The sequence below is a fragment of the Sarcophilus harrisii genome, chromosome 6, assembly GCF_902635505.1.
Source record: "Sarcophilus harrisii chromosome 6, mSarHar1.11, whole genome shotgun sequence".
Lineage (NCBI taxonomy): Eukaryota > Metazoa > Chordata > Mammalia > Dasyuromorphia > Dasyuridae > Sarcophilus > Sarcophilus harrisii.
In genome coordinates this window covers 74,495,085-74,521,166 of record NC_045431.1, presented here as the reverse complement: position 1 = coordinate 74,521,166, position 26,082 = coordinate 74,495,085, and the positions used below count along the sequence as shown (strand labels likewise).

The 26,082-nt window shown below is 33.7% G+C and overlaps 1 protein-coding gene across 3 annotated transcripts in view; it reads left to right on the top strand.

The window, feature by feature from the left end:
* Positions 1 to 26,082, top strand: part of IQCM (IQ motif containing M) — a 494,659-nt gene that overhangs the window by 132,798 nt on the left and 335,779 nt on the right. For 2 of the 3 annotated variants that reach the window (XM_031941659.1, XM_031941660.1), the window contains 2 exons: positions 1,963 to 2,047; positions 4,764 to 4,855. In XM_031941659.1, the coding sequence (XP_031797519.1) occupies positions 1,963 to 2,047; positions 4,764 to 4,855 (177 nt within the window). The remainder of the gene's footprint in view (positions 1 to 1,962; positions 2,048 to 4,763; positions 4,856 to 26,082) is intronic. The other variant, XM_031941661.1, reaches the window with a different exon arrangement.

Below are 26,082 nucleotides of genomic sequence, written 5' to 3'. Positions count from 1 at the left end.
TCAAAATCCATAGTTCTCTCTCTGCATGTGGATGGCTCTTTTTATTACAAGTTTATTGTAACTGCCTTGCATCAATTCAGTGTTGAAAAAGGACAAGTTCATCACAGTTGATCATCATATAATCTTTGTTTTGCTTTGTTCAATATTCTGCTCACTTCACTCAGTTCATTTAAGTATCTCCAGGCTTTTCTGAAATCATACTGCTGATTATTTCTTATAGAACAATAATATTCCTTTATATTCATATACCATAACTTATTCAGTAATTCCCCAACTGATGGGCATCCACTGAATTTCCAGTTCTTTTCCATTACAAAAAGGGCTGCTTATAGCCATCTCTGTTTAAAAAATGTATTTGGCCATTAGTCTTTTCAAATGTTAAATCACCTATTAATTACTTTTAAAATAAATTTTATTAAAATTTAAAAAATGTTTTGTTTCCATACAACAGATACTTCACAACAAATGTATAGACCAACCCTCCTCCAAAGTATTTTCCCTGAACATAATTTAACAATTTTGAACAGAAAGATAAATTATAATTAATTTTAATAGTATAGTATTAAGACTGACCATTCTATTTAAATAGTTGTGTTGCCTCTTTGTGTAGCGTTATTTATTGTCATATTCTTCTTTGAGTTCTGTTTTCATTCTGTATCTCTTCATACAAGTCTTCCCATATTTCTCCAAATTTCTTATATTCATTTCTTAATGTTTAGTGATAGTCCATTACACTCATGTACTATATTTGTTCAACTGTTCCTAGTCATTGGGTACGTATTTTGTTTCTAACTTTTTGCTATTATAAATAGTGCTGCTGTGATAATTTTGGACAGATGAGTCTTCTCTTGCTGTCAATAATCTCCTTTGAGTATAAACTCAGTAGGCTTGCTGGGTCAAAGAATGAACAGTTTTGTAACTTTTCTTGCATAATTTTCAAATTATTTTCCAGAAGAGTTGAACTGATTCACAGCTCTAGCAGCAGTGAATTAACATGCCTGTCTTCCTACATTAAAGATAAATTTGGAGCATTTAAAAAATTTCCATAGGATTTAGAGCTAGAGAGAGATGAAATGCTTTAGAGTGGATTAAAAGCTGACCTCAGTGCAGGGAAGTTCATGCATTATATTTGACAGAGCAGGGCTGTATGACCCTGCGAAAGTAACTTTACCTCTCAATGTTCTTGGAAACTCTCTAAGGCTCTATCAAACTGAACTGGTAGGAGTTTTTATCTGGAAGTTTCCTATCCAGTAAAATCATAGATCTGGTTCCTATCCATTAGAACTAGGAAGAAACTTAGACTTTGCAAATGAGGAAAGTGAGATAATGAATTGCTGAAATTATCACAGCCAGTGAATATCAGATCCTTTATTTGAATGTGGATGCCAGACTCCAAATCAGGGCTCCCTCCATTACATTACCCTGGGTCTCTGGCCAACTGACTTTTCTGAATTTTTAAGTGTTCTTATTTGTATAACCACGCAATTGCAGAATAAAGAGTGTAAACACCATCTAACAACTAAGTATCATTATTGTTATCATCTTTATTATTATTATAATGTTATGTTGATAATTTAAAAAAATTCTTTACATTTATAGTTATGTGCTGTGGAGTTGTTGACACTAGTTCAGAAGCTTTTTTCATCATGATGCATGTTGTTCATTTGCTCTATACCTTGGACTCCTAAATTTCAGTAATTGCAAAACATATGAGTAACATGGGATAAAAACAAACAAACAAAAAAACCTACCAAAAAAAAAAACCCCGAAAAAATTCAAATGTGTTTTTGGAGTCTTTGTGCATTAGTAATTTATTTGAAAAATATGTTACCTCTTGTTATTAAAAAACCATGATTTACAATTTAATTTGGAAAAAATGCATTCAAAGCTTGGAAACAGGAGCATACAATTAAAACCTAACTTGTTTTTCTTTTTCTTTTTTCCTTTCACTTTTTGTTTTAGTCAATCTTGGTGAAATCCTGTCCATAATTGAACCTGTTAGTAAACAAATGGAAAAAGATAAAAAGATCAAGGTGGAACCATACAGGTAACATAGTTTGATTAACTTGTATAATGTATTTTGTGTGGTATGTATGTGTGTGTGTGTGTTCCATGACTTTTTATTTCTTATTCCATTTTCTTTCCTCCTTATCTCTATCATTCCCTTCCTCCTCCCTTCTACTCACTTTGAATAACCCCATCTATGAAACTAACCTATCCTTCTGGTTGAATAGCTTCAAACCTATCAATTATCACAATCTTAGTTTTGGTTCAATTAACTTTTGAACTGGAGAATGCCTGAATGGTTATGTTCACCATCTGGGTTTGACAGTGCATAAGCTCAAATCCAATTTAAGTCTGTCTTTTGAAAAAAAAAGTGATTATGTTTTATTGCAAAATTGTATGAATATGGAATTTCAACATTTCTTCTATCACAGATCATGGGATGAAATGGGCATAGATTTTAGTTTTCTTTTTAGAAATGTTGGTAAAAGTTAATTCTCCATATAAAGGTAAATAAGGATATTTCTAAATAATTGTAGGCAAAGTGGTCACATTTTTTTGGTCTGTAGCTAGGAGGAAGTGCTCACTAGGAATTAGGAGCTGGTTCAGAAGAAAATTTGGACTATATTACTATGCCTTTAAGAAGATACTGTATCAAAGCAGCATATTTGCTGTGGCTATAAGTCCAAATTGGAGATCTATTCTTTGAAAGAATAAACTTGATTCAATAAGCTTTTATCAAGGGCCTTTTATATTCAAAGCACTGTGCTAGGCTCTAGGAATACTAAGATGGAATAAAATACACTAGAAATTGTCCCTGAAGATGCTTTACATAACATGATGATAAAAATATCAAACACATTAGCCAAGTTGAACTAAACCTAGTGTTCATCTCCTAAGAGGCAGGATCCAGTGGTTTTTGTAGTTGACAGGATCATAGATTTAGAGCAGTAAGAGAATTCAAGTCAAATTCTATGTTATAAATAAATTCAAGTAGAGAGAAGTTAACTGTTTCACTCTTATAGTCATACAGATAATAAATGAAAGATGTGACATTTGAACCTAGTCTTCCTAGCTTCAAAGCCAAGCTGCCTTTTGGTTAGTAGAAGTACTTGTCATGGCAATTAATAGTTTTACCAATTTCAGTGAAAATATGTCCTGTTTAATGATTATATTTGATTCCCTTTTGAGTTCTCATGTAGCAGATGAAGAACTTGGGATCTTATATAACATTCAAGCTAGTAGGACCTTGTTTAAAAGGGAAACATTGCTGTAATTTGTCACTATGAGAGAAATCACATCTATTTCATCGGGGTGTAGGTTTTTTGCACTTAACACTATGATTGGGTTTGAGATTCATTAAGAAACCTATTGAAAATTGGAGAGTGCCTGGAAATATTTAATATAATTGTCATGTGAGGATCCCCCACTGAATCAATTCCATGTGGTCTCTGATGAAATTCATTAATTCACTCAACAGACACCTACTGAGTAAATCCTTTAAGCAAAATGCTGTGTAGACTCTGTGGGGGAGACATTTATGAATAAGAAGACCTGTCTTCAGGGAGTTTATAATTTAATAGCTATTTATAGATACAGATGAAATGTCACATGAAAGACTCAAAGTAAGAATTCTAGGAATGTAGAGAAAGAAAGGAATAAGTGTCATGAGACATGCCAACCTAGATTTGCAGAAAATCTTTGTCCAACTATGGAGATGAAATGTTATTAGGGAAAGATTTTATAGCAATATGGTTCACCAAGTAAATGAAGGCTTGACTATTTAATCAAATCTCTATCAAAACTAGGAGAAACAAATTAAATCAAACAAAACAAAACAAGGGAATGTTGAATCGAGACAGTAAATAGAAAGGATGGGAAAACTGCTTGGAAATTAGACCTGGGAAAGGAGGCAATTCCTGTTCTTAAGATCTTAGTATTTTTTTTTTTTTTTTTGGTGACCTTGACAGGCCATGATACTAATTATTAGTTCAGGTTTTTCAACTTTGTTCTCAGTAGCATATGATCAAATTATAAAAGTAAAATTTTTCAAAACTAATTTCGATTTCAATATCAATAAATGCTGAGGAACGAATATGTGCAACACAGTTTGTATGATGGAGAGAGTCCTAGACTTTGAATCATGAAAACTTCAGTTCACATAATACTGAGGACACTTACAAGCTATGATGCCATAGGCAAATCACTTAATCTGTATGTGCCATAATACCTTTAATTGAATTTATCTACTAAACCCCATCAGATTTGGGTGCTAATTTACATTGGTGGAGGAAATTACCATACTGGTATTATCCATACTGACAAAATTACAGAATATTCATGTATGATAGAAGGCTTTGTTACTCCAGTTCATTTGCCTTCAATAAAGTCCTTATTGCCTTTGTGGGAGGACTGATTGGACAGTTGTTATCCTAATGGAGGGCCTTTAGGGTCCCCATCCTTCTACCTGAAGTTAATTAAGTTGTGAAGGGAGAGCACATTTGCTTTCTATCTGCTATAACATGCCTCTCAGATGGATGTGAGATAGTTTTTTTCATAACTGATCTCTGGTTAATATAGATTGAATGCATTTTTTTTTGATATTCAGTATCCTGAGCCAATCCATAATTGTTATTGTGGTTTTGATTGAGCTGTTTTATTATTGAATCCATATATAATCTTGTAAGATATGAGTGGTAGTTTAGAATCTAAAATTAAGATTATTTACCTAAACATCCAACTTTCTATTTTGCAAGCAGATTTTTTGATTCAAACATTTCACCAAGTCCACAGAATTTGCTCTCAAGCCCTAATATCTGTGACATGCCTTTTGTCAAGGATGATATAAAAGGTGAGTCTGGTAACATAAATGCACCAAGCAACACAGTTTAAAAAAAATTATTGTTTTGCATTTGTTTAAAATTGAAAACAAAGATACTGTGTCTTCCAGAGTTATTTCTTTCATATTTCATCTCAAATGCTATGTCAGAAGATAAAGAGGTTTTGGAAACAACCACTGATAACTAATTTTCAGCTCTCTTTATTTGAACTAGAGAGATTGGATTTTTTTTTAAAGTGTGTGAATATTGAAGGTCGTAGGGAATTATAAAGATAAATCCTTGCAATTTTTAAACTTTCTCTAGAGTTGAGTTATTGCATTTTTCAAAAAAGGACATAATTTTCCAAAATAAAACATCTCCAATTCTTTAAAAAGCCTCCTAAGTGTGATTGAGGAAATCTCTGGAAGTTAGAAAGTTCTTGAAAACTCAGGAAACTACTGATTAAAAGAAAAAAAAAGTATTTTGTGACTTGCCTTTATCCAAATACTTTCTATATTGGAGGTGTTATGGGCGTCTTCCTTTCCTGGACTCAGTTAAAATGCAGAGGAAATTGTCACATGTTTAAGAAATGCTTGCAGATAAATTTAACATACCTACCATTTATGTCATCAGTATTTTTACCATACTGAGGACATCACAGCCTTGAAGTTATACTTACTGAATCAGAAGAATGTCAGAAACTAAGATTCTTCCTTCTGTAATGGTTAATGCTCCTCTTTCCACCTCTGAAATTTTATTGCATGTAATCTATAAAGATTTATGCATGTTTATTTAAATTCTTCCCCTCCCTTAATTTCTAGAAGAATGAAAACTTCTTGAGGGTAGGATTATATTTTTGTTTTTGTATTTCTTGCCTTGCTTTTAATAGTTGCTCACTAAATACACATAAAATTGAATAAAATAGTCATCTAGCTCTTCTTTAAAGACTTCTAAGGATAAAGAATAATTTAGCAAGTCCCTAGAGCATAATCTTTTCCCTTTTGCTTTCCTGACATTCTGATCTTGAGGTAAGCAGGTGGTTCAGTGAGTAGAGTGATTTGCCTATTGTCAAGAACACCTAGTTTCAACCTACCCTCAGATACTTCTCAGTTGTATGAGCCTGAACAAATCAATTAACCTCTATTTTCCCGCAGGTTCTTAACAGGTTCTTTAAAAAAAAAAAAAGAAAAGAAAAATAATTTAACAATAGCACTTACCTCCCAGGGTTGTTCTGAGGATTAAATGAGACAATATTTGTAAAGTGTTTAACACAGTGCCCAGCACACAGTCAACACTTAATAAATGCTTGTTATTTTCCCCTCTCCCCCCAAGACTTTAAAAGAACCTCTAAATGGAGGGAAAAATCAACAAATTATTTCAATTTAATTTGATCCAATTTAATTCAACAAATATTTATAAGCTTTAATTAATTAATATTATAAGAGGACACTGTCCTTGCTACAGGAGATATAAAGAAGGAAAAAATGCTATCACTCCTCCTCCTCATGGAGATTATGTTAAAATATGGAGTAAGTAATATGGACACATAGAAGGTGTGAGGTAGAATGTGATGGAAGTTAAGGAGAGGACCAGGAAAAGTTTTCAGGAAAATCTGAGGAGAGAGAGCTAACACTTTTCATGCAAATGAGAAGGCTAGAAAAGGGAAAATTTGATAGCAGTATGAATATTGGAGGAAAAGAAGGATTTTCCCATTTTGAGATAGGGTAAGAGTGTGTTCTGGCCATGAGGAACAGTTCCTATTGAGGCACATAGGCTGGAGACAGTGTGTGGTGTTCAGAGAACTTCTGGTTGTCTAGAGTAGCTATAATTTAGTGGACATGAAGGAGAATGATGTGAAATCAGACTGGACCTAAAGTAGGTGTGGAATACCTCAAATGTTAAAATAGCCTGGGGAGTTAGTATCAGGAATTTTGGTTTTTTTATTTTTAGGTTTTTTAATTAATATTTTTCTTTGTAGCGCAAATTCTTCATGATTTGGTTTATGTTCTTTTTGTCTCTGGGATGTTAAATTGGTGAGTATCCCTAGTTTTTATACTCTATAAATAAAGGCCTATGTGTGAACATGAAGGATAAAATGAGGTAGCCTGAGGTTGGAAGAAACCAAAGATTCATTCTGCAGTCAGAGTATGAGGTCTATAGGATTGGTTTCCTACCCATTTCTTGGGAGCCAATGTTTGATCAATTTTATGTAAAATCATTTGTCAAAGGTTCTGGATACTGAATGAATAAAAAAGAAAATTTGTTTATTATGTACTTGCCATATGCCAACCACTGTTCAATTGTGGATGTGTGGATGTGAATATTGTGGATATGAAAAAGAAAGTAGGACATGCTTTGCACTCCTCTTATTCTAGTAGGAGACAAAACATATGTTAGTGACTTGGCAAATATAGGTGCCACAGTGGGGAATCTCTAGTCCTGCAGTCAAAAAGATTCAACTCTTGAGTTCACATCTGGCCTTCGACACTTACTGACTAGGTGACCTGGGCAAATCACTTAGCTCTGTTCACTTCAGTTTCCTGTAAAATGAGCTGGTCAAGAAAATGATAAACCATTCCAGGATTTTTGTCAAGAAAACTTCACACATGGTCATGACTAGTCAGATGCTATTGAAAATGATGCTTGTTCCCTATAGGTCTTGTGTGGCTGGAAGTTTTGCTGTATAAGAGGTCTCTTTCAGGTATATAATCTCTAACCAAATGTTCCCTGGTAGCTATTTCTTGACATTGTACTCCTTGTCATTTGGTTTCTGGCCATCAAGGACTATATCTCTGTCTGAGACTCATTCTGATTTAAGGTTAGAAATTCACATAGTTTGCTATTATATTTCTAATCACTCAACTGTTCTCAACCAATATTTATTTTACAGACTACTCCAGAAATATATTGACAAGTGGTTCTAGGTTTGGGGTGGGGGATAGTTTTTCAACTCCAAAGCTTTTTTAGACTTTCATGCTAATAGCTGGGAGGAAGAGGAGGCACAGAATTGAAATTAAGCTCAAAGGATAATGTCATTGTCTTTTTGTCTATGTAGATGTGACCAGCAATAAACTTGCTCTCTATAAAATAAAGTTTAGGCAACAAGAAAGAATCTAAGAGGGACATGAAAGGCAGGAAATTAGATGAGAGAATTTGGAGTTTGAGCAATCAGGGAAGACTGTATAGCTAAAGTGAGGTAACAAGGGGCCAGGAAGACCAGGCTTTATAAATTCTACCTCTGGTACTTGGTGGATGTATAACTCTGACAGACAGATTTGACACTATTTCATCTAAATAAAGGGATAGTGTTATTATGTATCCTATCTCTGAGAATTGTTGTGAGGCTCAAATGAAATTATACACACAGAGAGACACATAAAATATTAAATATACACACATATACATTATATATACATATAGTATATGTTACATTATATAAGTACATTCTATATGTGTGCATACATAAACATATGTACATATAGGTATATTAACTTTTTAAGCCCTTATGTGCCAGATAAATGCTAATTATTATTATACCTAAAACTTCCTACAAGGAAAAAATAAGCCCCGAAGTTCCATGGAAAGCTGCTGTCCACTGACTCTCTTAACATCAGCCCCCTGAAGCAATATTCTGTTCACTCCATGCTAGTTATGGCTTTTATCTTAAAGGGTCTGTTACTATTTTAGAAATCAATAACATGATAATAGTAGAACTTTATTTTTGAAGCTTTTGTTTGCATATGTATTTTTAGCAAGAAGAGAATGTCTTATTTTAAAGAAAGAGTAATTTTCTAAAAGTGTGAGAAAGCACAGAGTATATCTGCTGAAGACAGATGAGCTATGTAAAGGAGTATATTTGGGTCTTGGTTTCTAGCTTTGTTTCTGCTTGGTAGACTATGGCCATGAAGGTAGTCAATGAAAAGGACAGACATTTTGGGGGATGGCCATGGGGCCTCATATAAATGCTAATGAATATATTAATGCAAATGAAAAGTATGGAACTATCATTTTTACAGTTTTTATTTACATTGTATATGTGGAAGGTGGTGGATAATATTATCAAAATAAGTAAAATGTTATGCATTTCACTTTCCATGCTTTAAAAGGAAATTATGGGTCAGGTTATTAGTTTTGTGATTTTATAGGTCTCTTACCACTCTTAGAACTTCATGTAGAGTTGGAAGATTGAGCATGCCATAAAGTATATCAGTTGTAAAAAATCATCATTCTTAAATGCTCTGGGATAGTGACAATTTTTTTCTTTCCATCAGATTTGACACAAATGGTAATTTCTTCACTACTTTGTTGTGGTTTTGGGGGAAAGAGCATTCTTTTAATGGCATACATACTATATCTTGTCAGGATAAAACAGTTAGCAGTTTACCCTAGGAAAGGCAGAGAGACACTAAGGTTGGGGATGCAATTTGAAAACATAGAGAATATGGTTTGTATTTATTTGAATAATATGTTCATGGTATAGAATAGACAGCTTGAAGGAAAATCTAGCAGATATATCATGTTGTTCAGCGACTTGATTTTCTATCATTGGCTATAAAGTACTCATTTTATCTATGCAAAACTGATTTTTGTTGTTATTTCTGGTTTAGAAAACTGATTTATTGATTTATTTCAACTATTTATTGAACTAAATGCAAAATAAGAAAAAAAAGACAGCAAAAGACAATGAAAAGGCAAAGCAAAACAAAACATTTTCATGTGCCCAGTAGAACATTAGAGAAGATATAAAATATATAACAATGAATTTCCATTTCAAGAAAGCATATATAGAAGAAATTATATTCATGTGTCCATCTTTTATTTGTTTCATTGTGGGTTACTCTTTTGTTCTCTGTTGAGCACTTTTTACTTTATTCTTTTTCCCCCTTTCATCCCTCCCACCTCCCCCAAGAAGGCTACAGTTAAGCACAGATACACAGAAAGACAGACAGACAGACACACAAACACCTATATATAGTATTGCCTATTTAACCCATTTCTGATATAAGTAGATTTTCACAACTCCTAGCCCTCCTGTCCCCCTAATGCCTCTATATCTATTCTTCCTCTGCATCTCATTTGTAAAACTTAATTACTATTTTTTTTCCTTTTCTCAGATTTGCTTTTTAGAGTCAGATCATACTCAACTCTGCCCAATCTTTCTTTTGAGGTACCCAATTACTGAAGTCAGTCTCTTAAACATATGATCTATACTTTGATGTAAAAACATAAACAGTTTGTCTATGGTGAATTCCTTAAAACTAATCTTTGATATTGGCTCTTATGTGTTAAATTTTCTCTTAAATTCAGGTTTGGTGGAAAAAAAAAGCCTGAAAACCTGCAAGTTCATTAAAAGCCCATTTTTTTCATTTAATATTATGAATAATTTTACTGGATGCGATATTTTTGGCCACAGCTCTAGTTCTTTGGTCTTTTATTGTGGCTTCTGCTAAGTCCTGTACAATTCAAATTGTATTTCCAGCATATTTGAATTGTTTTTTCTTGTTTCTTGCAAAATTTTCTCCTTTATCTGGGGGGGGGGGTTAAAATTTGGCAATAATATTCCTATGTATTTTCCACAAAGGATCTCTTTGAGGTGGTGATTGGTGCATTTTTTTTTCTAGTTCTTCTTTCCCCTGATGTTCTATCATTCCAGGACAATTTTCTTGGATTATCTCTTGCATTATTGGATGTCAAGGTTCTTTTTTTTTGGCAGTAAAATTATTCTTTTATTTTTTTCTTCTTGATCTATTCTTCAGATTTGTTATTTTTTTCCCTATACAATGTTTCACGTTATGTTCTATTTTTTCATTCTTTATATTCGGTTTTGTTTTTTCTTGGTCTTTCATAAGTTCATTGGTTTCCCCTTGCCCAATTCTAATTTTCAGATAATTGTTTTCTTCTATAAGACTCTGTATCTCCTCTTCTAAATTGGTTAACTTTTTTTTCATAATCTTATTTTTGTTGGCCTTAATTTTTTATTTTAATTAAAAATTTTTTCCTCACTCTCATTTGATTTTAAAATTATTTTTTGAATTATTCTATAATTTCTCTTTGGACAGGAAGCCATTTCACATTATACTTTGGAGTAGAAGCAGCTTTTTTTTTTTTTTTTAAACTTCAGTATCCTTTGAAGATGAACCCTAGTGTTCCCTGTTCCTATGTTTCTATGATTTCTATGATTCGGTTTTTTCTTCTTTCCTGGTTTATTATTAATAAAACTATTAGTGTAAGTGTCTCTAATCATGAGGTGGGAGGATGGTGCCACTAGCTTCACTTTAGCTCTCCCCTCTGACCTGGAACCCCAAACCAAAAACTCTCCCCTCATACAAGTACCTATAGCCAGTCACATCCCTACCCCATTGCTTCTACACTCTTAGTGTGCTGGTCCCTTCTCACCCAGGACTAAGTTTCAGCAGCACAGCTGGACCTAGCATTCTAATCAATTGAGGTTCCCTCAGCCTTCTCAGATTCAAATGTGGCTCAGCCAAACCCAGGTAGCCTGAGGGGGTTCTCAATGGATATTTCTGGGGAGCTAGCCTGGAGATGTCTGACCTTCACACTGGTTGTTAATCCCTGGACTTCTTATTCTGTTTTTCTTGGGTCATACCAGGAGATTGTACCTGTTCTGCCTCAAGTCTTCCTTGTATTTCACCTACCATGTTTACCCTGAAGAGCAAATTTGTTCTGCTTCTGGGGGAAATCTGGAGAACTTGGAATTTAATAACCTACTCTGCTTTCTCAGAATCCTTCTTGAACAGCTTTACTCAATTGAATCAATTTGAAATGTCCTTAATGGCTATCCTTGTTAAATATTCTTCTCCTGCTGTGGCTAAATAGATCTCTTTTTGTTAATTCCTTATGAACATCTTTTTTGCCCCCAACATCTAACAAATATTGGTACCACAGGATGCAACTGAATCAGATCCACTACAGAATGGGAAATTATTAAGAATTAACTGTAACCTTTTTGGTGTGAAAATCAAGGCTGAATTGTCCTTTTTATTATATTAACTTGGCCTACCCATGAATACTTGATATTTTTCCAGTTGTTTAGATCAGATTTTATTTGTGTGATATAAGCATTTTGTAATTGTGTCCATATAGTTCCTTGGTTTGTCTTGGCAGGTAGACAACCAAATATTTTATTTTGCTAACAGTTATTTTAAATGGAATTTCTCTTTCTATCTCTTGCTGATGGGCTTTGTCAGTAATATTTAGAAATAGTGATAGTTTGTTTGGGTTTATTTATGTCCTGCAACTTTGCTAAAGCTGTGAATTGTTTTGAGTAGGTTTTTGGATGATTTTCTAGGATTTTTTAAGTATGTCATCATGTTATCTGTAAAGAATAATAGTTTTATTTCCTGATTGCCAATTCTAATTCCTTTAATTTCTTTTTCTTTTCTTATTGCTAAAGTCAACATTTCTAGTACAATGTTGAGTAATAATGGTGATAAAGAGAATCCGTGTTTCACCCATGATCTTGTTGGGAATACATCCAGCTTTTCCTTATTACAAATAATGCTTGCTGTGCTTTTTAGATAGATACTGCTTATTATTTTAAGGAAAAGCTCCATTTATATCTATGCTCTCTAGCATTTTAAATAGGAATGGGTGCTGTATTTTGTCAAAAGCCTTTTCTGCATTTATTGAAATTATATGATTTCTGTTGGTTTTGTTATTGATATGGTCAATTAAAGTAATAATTTCCCCTGAATTCCTGGTATAAATTCCATTTGGTCATTGTGTATTATCCTGCTGATAAGTTGCCGTAATCCCTTTACTAATATTTTATTTAAATTTTTTGTATCAATAATATTCATTAAGGAGATTGGTCTGTAATTTTCTTTCTCTGTATTGTTCTTCCTGGTTTAGGTAACAGTACCATATTTGTATCATAGAAGGAATTTGGCAGATTATCTATTTTTCCAAATAGTTTACACAATATTGGAATTAATTGCTCTTTAAATGTTTAATAGAATTCACTTATAATTCTATCTGGTCCTGGAGATTTTTTCTTAGAGAGTTCATTAATGGCTTGTTCAATTTCTTTTTCTAAAATGGGACTATTAAGTAGTTTATTTCCTTTTTGGTTAATCTGAGCAAAATAGCTTCTAATTATTGCTTTAATTTCTTTTTCATTGGCAATAAGTTCACCCTTTTCATTTTTGATGCTAGTGGTTTGTTTATTTTTCTTTCCTTTTTCTAATCAAATTAACCAAAAATTTATCTATTTTGTTTTTTTTCATAAAACCAATTATAAGTTTTCTTAATTAGTTGAATAGTTTACTTAGTTTTAATTTATTAATCTTTTCTTTGAGTTTCAGAATTTCTAATTTGATATTTAATTGGGAGTTTTTAATTTGTTATTTTTCTAGCTTTTTTAGTTGTATGCCTAATTCATTGATCTCCTCTTTCTCTATTTTATTCATGTAGCTATTTAGAGATACAAAATTTCTTCTCAGAACTGTTTTGGCTGCATCCCCTTATGCTTTGCTATGTTGTCTCATTGTTGTCATTCTCTTAGATGAAATTATGTATTATTTCTGTGATTTGTTGTTTGATCCACTCATTCTTTAGTATTAGATTATTTAATTTCCAATTGATTTTTAGCCTATCTTTCCCTGACCCTTTATTGAATGTAATTTTGATTGTATTGTGGTCTGAAAAGGAAAGCCTTTACTATTTCTAACATATTTTGCACTTGATTGTGATATTTTTATGCCCCTAATACATGGTCAATTTTTGTGTAGGTGTCACATACTGCTGAAAAAAAGGTATATTCCTTTCTGTCTCTATTGAGTTTTCTCCAGAGGTCTATTGTATGTAGATTTTCTAAGATCCTATTAACTTCCCTAGTTTATTCTAATTATTAATTATTCTAAACATAGAATAATTAGATTTATCTGATTCTGATTAAGGTCCCCCACTAATAAAGTTTTACTGTATATTTTTTCCTGTAACTTGCTTAATATCTTTAAGAATTTGTATGCTATAGCACTTGGTGTACATACTTCATTGTTTAAGGTATCCTCTATCAAGATGTACTTTCCTTATCTCTTTCAATTAGATCTATTTTTACTTTTGCTTTATCTGAGATCAGAATTGCTACCTCTGTTTTTTTTTTTTTACTTCAGCTGAAGCATAATAAATTTTGCTTTTACCTGTATTCTATATGTGTGTCTCTGTGTCAAATGTGTTTCTTGTAAACAACATATTGTAGGATTCTGTTTTTTTTAATCCACTCTGCTATTTGCTTCTCTTTTATGGGAAAGTTCATCCTATTCATATTCACAGCTATGATTGCCAGCTCTGTATTTCCCTCCATCCTATTTTCTCCCCTTATATACTTTTTTTTTTCTCTCTCTTTCTATCCTTTCCCTCCATAATCTTCTTTACTAAGAGATGGAAGTATGCCTTATTATCAGTTTTTTACACTAAAGATTAATCATCTCATCAGCTCAATTAATGATGCATTTTAAGATTGTTTTCCTTTATATTATCATAGTCATTGTGCATATCTTCTTGGTTATACTCCTTTTGCTTTTCATTGGTTCATATGTGACTCAATTTCTTTAAATTTCAATCATTTATTTTGGCCCAACCATAGTCTATTTGCCATTCAATGAGCAGTCACTTTGCTTCCAGTTTTTGTTGTTGTTGTAACAAAATTTGATGCTTATGATTTTATAATATGAGATCTTTTCTTCAGGTCCTAATATCTTTGAGTGATATTAGGATGTTGAATCATATTTTTGGCGCAGAAATACTTTTCAAATTTGTATCTATTTACAACTCTACTAACAATGTACTAGTTTGCTTGTTTTCCCATAGAGTCTCCAAAATTTTCACAATGATATTTTTAAGTTACATCTACAAAGTAATATATAGAAATTAATTGTTGGAAGCACCATCATATGGAAATAGTAAATGTTGGAGGTAAATTGACTGTCCAAAGGGATGCAGGAAATGTCTAACATAGGATCTGAAATCAGGTTTTTCCCACTACACCATTTTTTCTCCCTGGTTGTTACAGTAGGACATCATGATAACATTGAATTCTGGGTAATATTACCATATCAATGATACTACAAAGAGTACTTTTGGGTATTAATGCTAAAACAAACCAATAAACAAGGAAAATGAGCTCATATGTATCTTTTCCAAGTTGCCACATGATTATTGATACTTTATATCTGGTTTTCAAACTGATTTTCTGCTTCTAGTTTCTTCAATCCATTTGCACATTAATGACAAATTGATCTTCCTGTAGCCTGATCACATGGCTCTTATGTTCAAGAACTACACTACCTCATTTTGCTAAAGAGTTTCCTTAATTTATTGATTTTCTTTTACCCACCCAACTTACAACTTTTCTTGCTCATAATGATAAGTGACTTTTGGATATTGCTTTATAATTTGCTGAGGTATCTGCATGCCTTCTCTCATTTGAAGTTCACAAAAACCTTGTAAAGGGTAGATATTTAATAGGCTTTATCTTCAGTTTATAGGAGAAAAAAAAAGACGACTCAAAGAGATAAAGTGGCTTACTTCTGGTTGGTAGCTAGTCAAAGACAGTTTTACTATACTTGGCACATCTCAAACAGATATATGATAGTCCTTCCTGAACATGTTCAATCTGTGATTTTGCTTCCCCTTTATGTATATGGCTCATAGATCTCCCAGAACTGTGCCATCTTCTTTCTTGTCAGTAGACCACTCCTTATTCACAGAATTTTGTCATTTAACTTATTATCACCATTGTTTTTTGCCATGATTATTTATTATATTATGGGAATTTTTCAATAATGGCTTTGTTCTTTTGGTTGTGAAAGGGCTGAATAATGTAATGCACCAAAATAAATTATCTATTGTAGAACAAAGGCATCAGTGATTTCTGGAGGCATGGGTGCTTTAAATTATGGAGAATGGCAACTTATGTAGGTTTTTGATGACTTCATCTCCTGAAGCATACATATAAGCTTCTTATAGGGAAAATCAGAATTGGGGCCAATGTGAAGTTTTTGTTTTGGAAGCACATTTTCCTTTCCATATGGTCAAAAGTCTCATTATAGTGTCTGACACAATTTGGGAATGTTAGGCTTTATGTTGAACCTTGGATTACTTATATTCCTTTTCTAGTTTGCAAAAGAATGCAAATAGAAAATACCATCTTTCTCATATGGTTCCCCATTGCTCCTGTTAATAGATAGTTTCCAAGAACACACGTGTTTTCTTATTGGAAAGAACATGTTGCTCCACTTTATATGGCCTATCTTCCTTGGGAAAATAGTTTATGATCCAATGATATTAAAAATAAGAAATCTTAAAGCTAATAACAGTGAGATGAAGAAAAAGAGATTTAAGCCTTTCCCCAAAATAAACAAGAAAACCCAGCTCAAACAAACAAAATCAGTCTTGGTACCAGAAACCAAGAAGGAACTTCAGAGTCCACCTAGTCCATCTCTTTCATGGACAAGAATCTTTTCTATTCCATATCTAAGAAATTGTCATTCAGTCCTTGCTTGGGTAAATGAGTATTCACTGAGAGTCTATTACACTATTGGAGAGTTCTAATTTTTAGAAAGTTTTCCATGCCTCGAATCCAAACTTGTCTCTGCCATGTCTGTCCTTTTGTTTCTTCTCCCATCTTTTGGAATCAAGCAAAACAAGTCTAAAAGGGAAAAACTGATATAGTATTGGAAACACTGATTGTTCTTGAGGTGGGTTCTAACATCTGTGTGACTGCAGGTAAATCACTTAATTTCTGTGTGGCTGTTTCCTCATATGTAAAATGAAACCATTGGACTACATGGCAACTCTAAATTTGATCCCTTTTCTAACTTAAAAATACTTATCATGTTACCTCTTCAGTCTTCTCTTCTCTAACCTAGATATTGTCAGTTCCTTCAGCTGGTGCTTCAAATGGTCTTGAATTTCATTGTTGTCTAGGTTTTTTTCCTTGGGTCTTCTCCAGATTTTCATTGTCCTTTAAATTTGGTTCCCTTAATTGTACATAATGACTTGAATAATGACTCTGTTTTTTGCAACTTGGTTGCATCCTATTTTCCTTCTTTGTAAAATATCTAGGGTAAAATCAATAGTCTTAAAGCATCTTGAAATCCCCTTGTAACTCATAAAACAACCCTATTTTAAAAGAAGTAACTTTCTTTTGCTTGCTTTTGGTTCTTGGTAAATCATGGCTATACCAATTATGGTTTTGGAAAAGCTTACTGAAATTCACTGTGTTTTAATTAGGTCAGGTCCAGTAAAAGTCCAGAAAGACTGGTAAAGATAGATAGATTCAAATATAGTGCTAAGCTCTGTGATCCTTGAGTAAATACTTGTTGATAATGGTGAAATTAGATCTGTAGCATGGTATCCAGATTGTAGGTAATACAACCATATGTTGAGCTCAATGTCTTGCCTGATATTGCAATTAGTTTTTGGCTTTAATGGAAATCATAATTTGTTAATTTCTACTCTGGAAATTGTTCAGTAAATATTAGTTGCTTGCTGAGTCATATGATGGAAAAGTTTTTAAAAAAGTTAACATAAATAGAAAATAGAATTGTAGTGCTTATTAGATATGTATGCTAGAATGCAAAATGACTGAGGTTAGAATGTGGTATACATCACCCCTAAGTTCTTTACTACCACCAGCTCATGGTAAATATTCAATAATGAATATAAAAACAATAGCAATCTCACCTCTTCCATGTGTAGATAAGGCTGTGGGAAAGTTCCAAAGACCAGCAAGTACAATTGATTCTTTGGAAAAAAGTATTTTTGGAACAAATTTTAATAGAGGTAGAGCTTACAGAAATGAGGAGGCCATAGTTCAACAGTATTGTACTTTTGTCTGGCCATGTTTGGAGTTTTGTATTCTGTTCTGGATGCTGCATTTTAGGAAGAACATTGATGAGAAGAAAGCTTCCAGATAAGGAAATTGGAATGATGAAGGACATTGAATCCTGCATTTGTGGATCAGTTGAAGGAACTGGGATTATTTAGTCAAGTCAAATCAACAATAAGCATTTATTCCACACCTATTATGGGACAACCATCATGTTAAGTAGAAGGGAAAACACAGGCAAAAAGACAGGCATTCCTGAGTTCAAGTTTTCATTCTATGGGTGATGAAAACAAATAAAATGGAGTTGAAAAGCAGGGACAATATCTGTAAGAGACATATCCTACAGACCTGCTGATGAAGCTAGGAAAGGATTTTATTTTATGTTCTTGAAAGAGTAGGCGTCTAAGCTAGTTAGGCACACCCTTGAAGGGCAAAAGCACAACATTTTATTCTTTTTCTCCAAAAACAAGTCCCTTCTCTGATTCCCCACTGACAGTACTACAGAAGTTATGGCCAGGAGTCATCAAACTTTTAAAATAGGGGGCCAGTTCACTGTCCCTCAGTCTGTTGGAGGGCTGGACTATAGTAAAAACAAAAACTTTGTTTTGTGGGCCTTTAAATAAAGAAATTTCATAGCCCTGAGTGAGGGGGATAAACATCCTCAGCTGCTGCATCTGGCCCGTGGGCCATAGTTTGAGGACCCCTGATATAGATATTTGGAATGCCTAATAACTCCTACATGACTGTAAGTCCCCACTCCTGATGGCATCTCATATCATGTTACTTATTTTTATTTATGGCTTCCCTATTTAAAAGGTTTCATTTCTTAGGTTTCAGTTTCATTTCTCTAGTTTAAGTTTTGTAACTCTGTGGATACTAAATTCTTATCCAATTCTCACAAAACCTTTGAGGAGAGATGATAAAGCCCAGGGAATAATGGATGACTGGTTTAGACTTTTTCCTTGAAATAGAGGTTTTGGATAGAACTCAGCAAAGAGGGAAGGGGGGGGAGGGGCTATGACAGAAGAAGAAGGCAAAGTGTAAGTCATAATAAAAGATTGAGGTGAGGGAATGTAAAGAATAGGTTCCCTCAGTTGAAGGACTTGGGGTTATTTAGTCAAGTTAACTATAAGCATTTATTAAACAGTTATTTTTTGATAACCACAGTATAAAATTCTCCAGAGGACAAAACTAGGAACAGCACTTATTATAAAAATGCAAACTTCAACTTGAATTCAGAAAAAAAACAACACAAAAGCAAACTTGTAACAATTAGAACTACCCAAAAGAGAATGGGCTCCATAGGACACAGAAGGTCTTTTACCTTTGGGGGTCTTTAATATATGTTGTAGATGATATTCTTTTGCAGGTATGGATTGTACTAAATGGATAATGAGGTCTCTTCCAATTCTGAAATTCCATGATCCCATCTCAAAAATTACAGTGTTGTATTAAAAATTTGTGCCCTACCTTATGGCAGTTGAGAAAAGCTAATGTCATTTTTTTTTTCTAATTTAATATCCTGGAACACTTTCCTAGTGTTCTGAAATGTACTTTAAACCAATGTGAGAGAAAGTCTCTTTAGTCTTTGGATGGCTGAGCTTCAAAGGACCTTCAAATTTTCTTAAGCAGTCTAGAAGATAGGTTTATAGTATAGATAGATGAAGGTAATAACTGTTGTGATCACAGAACATCCCTTCTTCACTGAAGGAGGAAAAACCATTTTTTTTTTGTCATTCTCAAATGCTTTCCAAGAGGTAAAGTATTTCATGACTTTAAGTTAGAATTAATTTATGACAACTGTACAATGAATCTATTCAATTACTCATCAACTGAATTGGGGTCATGGAAATGGCATTTCCTGTTTTATGACCCCCTCATTTTATTCATTTCTATTAAGCTAGGTCCCCTGGGAAATATGGTAGATGTATATACAAGATGTTTATTTCAAACATTTCATATATAGGAATGTTTTAAACATGAGTTAGCAAAAACAGCTGGAAGAACTGAGGATGTTTCAACAACATGACAGATTTCAGTGACAATCCCCTCCACCATTACAACCTCAAAGCCGAGGTGGTTTGCCTTTGACCATAAAGTGGGATTTAGCAGCCCTTAGAAACATTAGTTATTGAATGGCATACTAATTACCTGTATTATCAATCCTGAAAACCAAGCCTCTTGAGTGTAGTTTCTAAAGTACAGTTTTTATCTATTCACAGTCTTTCTAGTACATTTCTATTTGAGTAAACAAAATGAGGAGTTAGACTGTGCCAGGAGGCCAGTAACCACTGCTGCCATGTTGGTTGATTCTGTAATAATGGCTTGGAGCTAATTTTTAGGACCCAAAAGGGAGACCTGACTTTATTTTAAATTAAGAACTCTTCATGACCAATAGCATTACCAAATATAGTACTGATAGAGTGATAATTCAACACAGGATCTTTTTTTCTTAAAAGTTTCTTGGACATCAGTCCTCCTGGGCTGATAGCAGTGATTTACGACAATGATTTACAGGTCGATGGTGTGACTTTTTGCAAGCTGATCAGACCAACAGTGCATTACAGTAGAGCACAGTATTTGAAGTTGTGCCAAGCCTATGAAGTTCTCCTTTTCAGGAGTCAAAGTTTGGACTTAACCCATCTATCTAGTGGTTTTGAGAAATAATTGTTTTGAAAACAATTAGAAATGAGAATGTAAATTTTTCTACTATTTTTTCCCATAAATTTTGTGTGAAAGAGATATGAGAGGATTATTTTCCCCTGTCTTGCTGTTGCTTAAAAGGAACTAGCAATAATGTCTGAGTAAATATTAGAACACAGGTTTTTTCCATTACATTGTCCCCTTGCTATCTAACTTATTTCAATATCAATAGAGAGGTATTTTTCCATTATCAGCATCTGTAGGACATGACTTCTTTATTCTTTATTTGTGAGGGGGAAAAAAAAACCTGGAATTGTTTTTGAATTTCAGTGATTTTTGAAACACGAGAAGGCTGATTTACACATGACATTAATAGTGCATGGCTTTAAAAAATGTTTCCCTTGTGATTAATAACCTGGTATAGAATAAATAGCATAGTTGGAGATGCATTGAAGGGAATGATGACTGGCTTAGCTTCTTCATTTAGTTTCACTTTTCAATTTTTCCTATTGCTTCTACTTGGCAAAGTTAGATTAGTACTTGATACTGAAAAAGTAAAGTCCCATAATTTCTGCAAGGTATATCAAGGGCACTTTTATTGCTTTAGCTTGTCTCAGTAATTTTTTTCATTCACTTACTATGACATTCATAATGCAACAGTGCCCTTATAAAGACAAAAAAGAGAGAGAGACAAGATTAAGCAATAGCATAACTGAATTAAGAAATCTGAGGCCCCCAGAGCGCTCTAGGCTTCAATGGAAATCATGGGGAAAAAAAACAAAATATGGTTAGGACTTAAGAAACCATAAAGGAAAACAGAAACAAAGAATAAGAAAGGGACATTTAATAAAAGAGAAGTAAGGACAATATCTATGCATTCACAGAGCTGGGTAGGGGAAAATCAAGGAAACAATAATGATTAAATCAGGTAAATAAGATTGTAGATGTTCTGAAGATTATTTTAAAAATTAGTTATCAATGGGGTTTTTGGTAGGAATGGGCTGGACTAGAGAGAGGTCTTTTCAGTTTGCTTGCAATTCTAAGATTCCATAGTTACATGATTACTATCAACAGATTGTTTAATCTGTCTTGGTAAAAGCATAGACAAAAATACTTTAAAGCATTTGCCAATGATATAATAAGACTATCTCCCTAGATAAAGTGATCTGCAAGTTACATTTTGAAAAGCTATAATTTACCTTGCATGCAGTCATAATATAAATGTCAGATTTATGTCATTAAGAAATTACTATTCTGCTGGGAGTCTTGAGTCTTCAGAAAATATTTTTAAAAATAGATGATTGGTCAGGGCAGTCAAGGAAGAAGCTGTTTGGCTAAGGATATTGGCAGAAGATGACTCTCTCTTGTGAGACCATGAGATTTCACGTGCCTTAAGATTACACTTAAAAAATATTACCAGACCATCAATGTTTGATGTAATTAATATTGAACTTCAGAGAGCAGAGAGTCAGGGGATAGTTAATCCAACAAATATTTATAATGTTTAATACATAATATAACAAATATAATATATTAAACATATAAAATATGTTCCACTGCACCACATTGTCTTCTCTGCTACTAGTTCTATCACTGAGCCTCATCCTCAGTATTAGCTTTAACTCATTATCAATAACTTTACATTCTCTATTAGTAGCCAAGTTATGTTTTTACTATTTGTCTTACATCTGTCTCTTCTTTCACATTGCCACTGTTCTGGTTCAAAACCTCTCTATATAAATGTTTCCCAATTGTTCTCCCTGATTCTAGTATCTTCCTCTCAAATTCATTGTTCTTAACATCTTTCTTAGTTCATTTAACTAGTATTTATTATGTGCTTATTATGTATCAGATTGGACCTGGAATTAGGGATAGGAAAACAGAAATGATCCAGACTCTGGAGGGGTTTACGTGCTAAACTGATGGTGGTGTATTATATCTTAATGGCAATTGAAAGCCATAGTTACTCTTTAAGTAGGTATCTGACAATGGTCAGCTTTTTACTGTGCAGATTGGAGTCATGGAGAACATGTCTCCACTGAACCTTTTCTGTTGTTGGTCACGGGTTTCCTCAGGTGTACATCCTCTCAGTAATTGTAATCTTTGCATCACTTACCATCCCCCTGATATGAATTCCAGCTTTCAGAGTACTCTCCTTTTGAAGAACTTATTGAACCCTCTAGACCAGTAGAGTCAAACTCAAATAGAAACCATATATTAACTTAGAAAAAACACAATGAACATTATTTAGGTTTGCTGGATTTTTATTTATTTTGGTAAGCATTTCCCAAATCCATTTTAAGCTGGTTTTGGCTACAATGGGGAAGTTTGTGGACTGTGAGTTTGAAACATTGCTATGGACTATTAAAAAAATTAATCCTTTAGTATGGTCATTTTGGTCTTGATATTTATCCTTCTTTCTGCCTCCCTTGTTTTGACTTATGTTTATTTTTTCCCTTCCCAAGTACTTATTGCTCTTGAGTACCATGCAGAGGTCTCTTAGCATAGGTTGTCATGGGAAATGGAGGAACTAGTCAATAAGGGTCCATTCCTCAGAGTATGTACAATATTCCTGTCTGGTTTCAGAATGAAACATGGAATGGAAGCTTGGTGAGCCTTCTTTCACCTCTGAGTGACTGAAAGGCTCATGTTGTTGAGTGAAAAAGAGTCTTGTCTTGTAGTTGACTAGAAGCTGGAGGGAACTAATGATGTGGAGGGAAATAGTGGGTTCCAGGAAATTATAGCTTATCTTCCCTAGTGGTTTTCAAGAGAGGGAACATCTAAAAGATGAAAACGAGAAACAGCAGATGTTTCTTGATCTCCCCACTTGACCATTATGTTTCCCTGAGTACAGGTGCTTGATGATTTTGTACATGGTTTTTTCCTGATATTTGGTGAATGAGTCTGGAGACAGAAAAAACAAGTTACAATTGTCTGAGCTTTTAAGGGTCAGTAAAAAAGTTGGGGGTCCCCTAAATGATCAAAGTTGGTGATAGAATCCACCAGAACCAGCAATAGCCGAGCTTTAGTGAGTAGCTGACCCAGAAAGGTGATTTGCTTGATCCAGCAGTAGATTGCTTAGATAAGATTTTGTGTCTTGCAGGGAGCTGGTCCAACTAAGCAGGGAATGACAGCTATAACTGATGTGATTCCTATAAGTGAACCTGATGGCAACTCTTCAAAGGGAGGAGAAGAAGTACCAGAATCAAGAATCTTGAGATATCTCTTGGTCTCCAATGGTCCCTCCATATATGACCTTTCTGTTTTAAGTTTGATTTGATTGCATTCAGAGATCTTGAATGTATGCAGGAGACAGGGAATTCTCAGGTTTGTAGGAAATGTTTTGTACCACCTGCTTTAAACTTGTTTCCACTCTAAAACTGGGTAGGTGTATAGGGGGAATGTGTGCCTGTTATTTAGGGGATATTTTGTTACTTGTCCTTGCTACATCTTTTCAGTAAAAATTCTTTTGTAAAAACCAATTAATGTTAACTGGCTGTTGAATGGTATTTGGAGATAACAAGAAATTATAATCCCTTAGAGTTGCTGAAAGAAAACTGAAGAGGGATAGTAGTTAGTCACCCTCAGGAGATTCAACCTACTTTTATAGGTGAGGATTGGGGAAGGGAACTAGGAGTATTGTAGACAAATAAATTCACTTATATGTATTCATGCATGCATGAATGAAAAACATATTAATCATTTACTATATACCAAGCTCAGAGCTAAGTACTGAGCATATAAATTCAGTCCCTGTTCTCAAAGAGTGGGGAGAAGGAACACACATAGGGTAAAGGTCCAAGGAGAGGAACTTTGATCTTGCAAAGTAGATACTGAAGGCAAAACAGTGTTGCTTTCCAACTCAAGATTTATACTTTTTATAGTTGAATAGTTAATCAAACATTTTTTCAACATCTACTGCATTTAAGGCAATAGGGAAGAAAATAAAGTATGACACAGTCTTTATCTCTATTCAAATAATGGAGAAAGACATAAACATATGGCAGTACCTCTGCTGAAATGGGAACGAGACAGAGAAGATTAGCATGGCTTCTATAAGAAATTTGTGAAGCATTTGACAGTACTATCCTTCCTCTTCTGGGAAGACTTCCTTTGATGGCCCCAGATGTTCTCTTTCACTCCTCAAAGAAATTTGCTTTTAGTCATCCATGTTGTATGTAGATTGGAAGTCTATAAGATCAGGGACTGTTTCATTCTTGCCTTTGTATTGTCCCACATATATGTATATCCCTACTATTTTTGCCACAGTAGGTCTTGTAATAAAAGGCTTGCTGCATTTAATGGACAATTCCAGATTAATGCATATTTCTATGTAAATGAATTACAGTGGTAGGTTCTGCATGTCAAAGAAGTTCACTGGGCAGAGAATTCTCATTGAAGGTGGCTAGGAAAGGTTTCATAGAGCTGGGTGCAGAGAGTGGGGAGGGAATTCCAGTATGAGCCAATGTGTGGAGGTGGAAAAGCAGAAGGCATGTTCAGGAGAAGTTGCATTTGGCTGAAGTAGACTTAATTTTTATCCTCAGTTAACTCTCATAATTTCTACTAAAGTCATAAGGTATTATGTTTCTCACAGGAACCAAATTTTATTGAATGTGATATTTTGGTGTGTGGGAAGGAGAAGATAGAGCATCTGTGAAATAATTTATTAATAAAGCCAATTTCAAATTATTAGTATTAAGAGGGAACAGAAATATCATAGATAAATAGATTGTACAGAAGATCTAGACCACTGATTTAAACCAGAAAGTTGGTTGTCCTCAATACACCCAGTCTTTCATTAGCAATATGGATATGCAGGAAAATTGCTAATGAGAAGTAAAAAATGATTCAAAGTATGACAAGCCCAGATCATTATAGGAATAATCAAGAATTGATTTGATTAAGAAAAAAAAAACCTTAAACTGTAGTTTATTTCACCAATCCTATTTATTCTAAGTGCCTAGAACATAGTAAGCACTAAATTGCTTGTTGACTGATTACTTGATGATCTCTCTCTATCCCATTGTAGATTTTAAGCTTAGTATTGATCAAGTTTTTTCCTTCTAGATACTCTTTACAATTTAGGTAAGTTATTTGGGAGAAGGGAAATATGATCTGAATAGTTGAGGTTTCCATATCCATGATTAACTGAGTCACCATGACTTTGCATTGCAATTATACCTTAAAAATCATAATGGGAACTTTTTACTTAAAACTACTAATTATACATATTAAAGAGACTGTATTTAAAATAATCTTTTAAAGAAATAGAAGAATTTAGTGTAATTAAATACCTTTTCCACTAATCTTTAACCTTAAATTTTACTCCAGGTTTAAGTAAAGCTAAATCATCCTAAATCTTCATAGGTTTATCAGGGATTAGGCTGTGGTTCCAAAATCACCTATTAGTTTTGCATTAAAAGATTTTGTAGGATACTGCTGTTTAGCTTTTAATCTATCTCTAGCAGGATAATAATTGGCCCTATTAGCAAGAACAGTATTACTGACCTTCCTAATATTCCTTATTCAATTCAATTCAATTCAACAAACATCTACTAAACTCTTTTTATGATCAAGGGATTGGTACTAGATGGGGAAGTCATGCAAATAGAGAATGACATAGTCATTGCTCTCACTTAGGATACAAAAAGTATACACATACTGAAATACATCATAGTTTGAGAAAGGATAAGAGCCTCATAACTGAGAAGTTTAAAAAAGGCTTTGAAGAGGAACCCACTAGCTGAGCAGAGACTTGAGGGG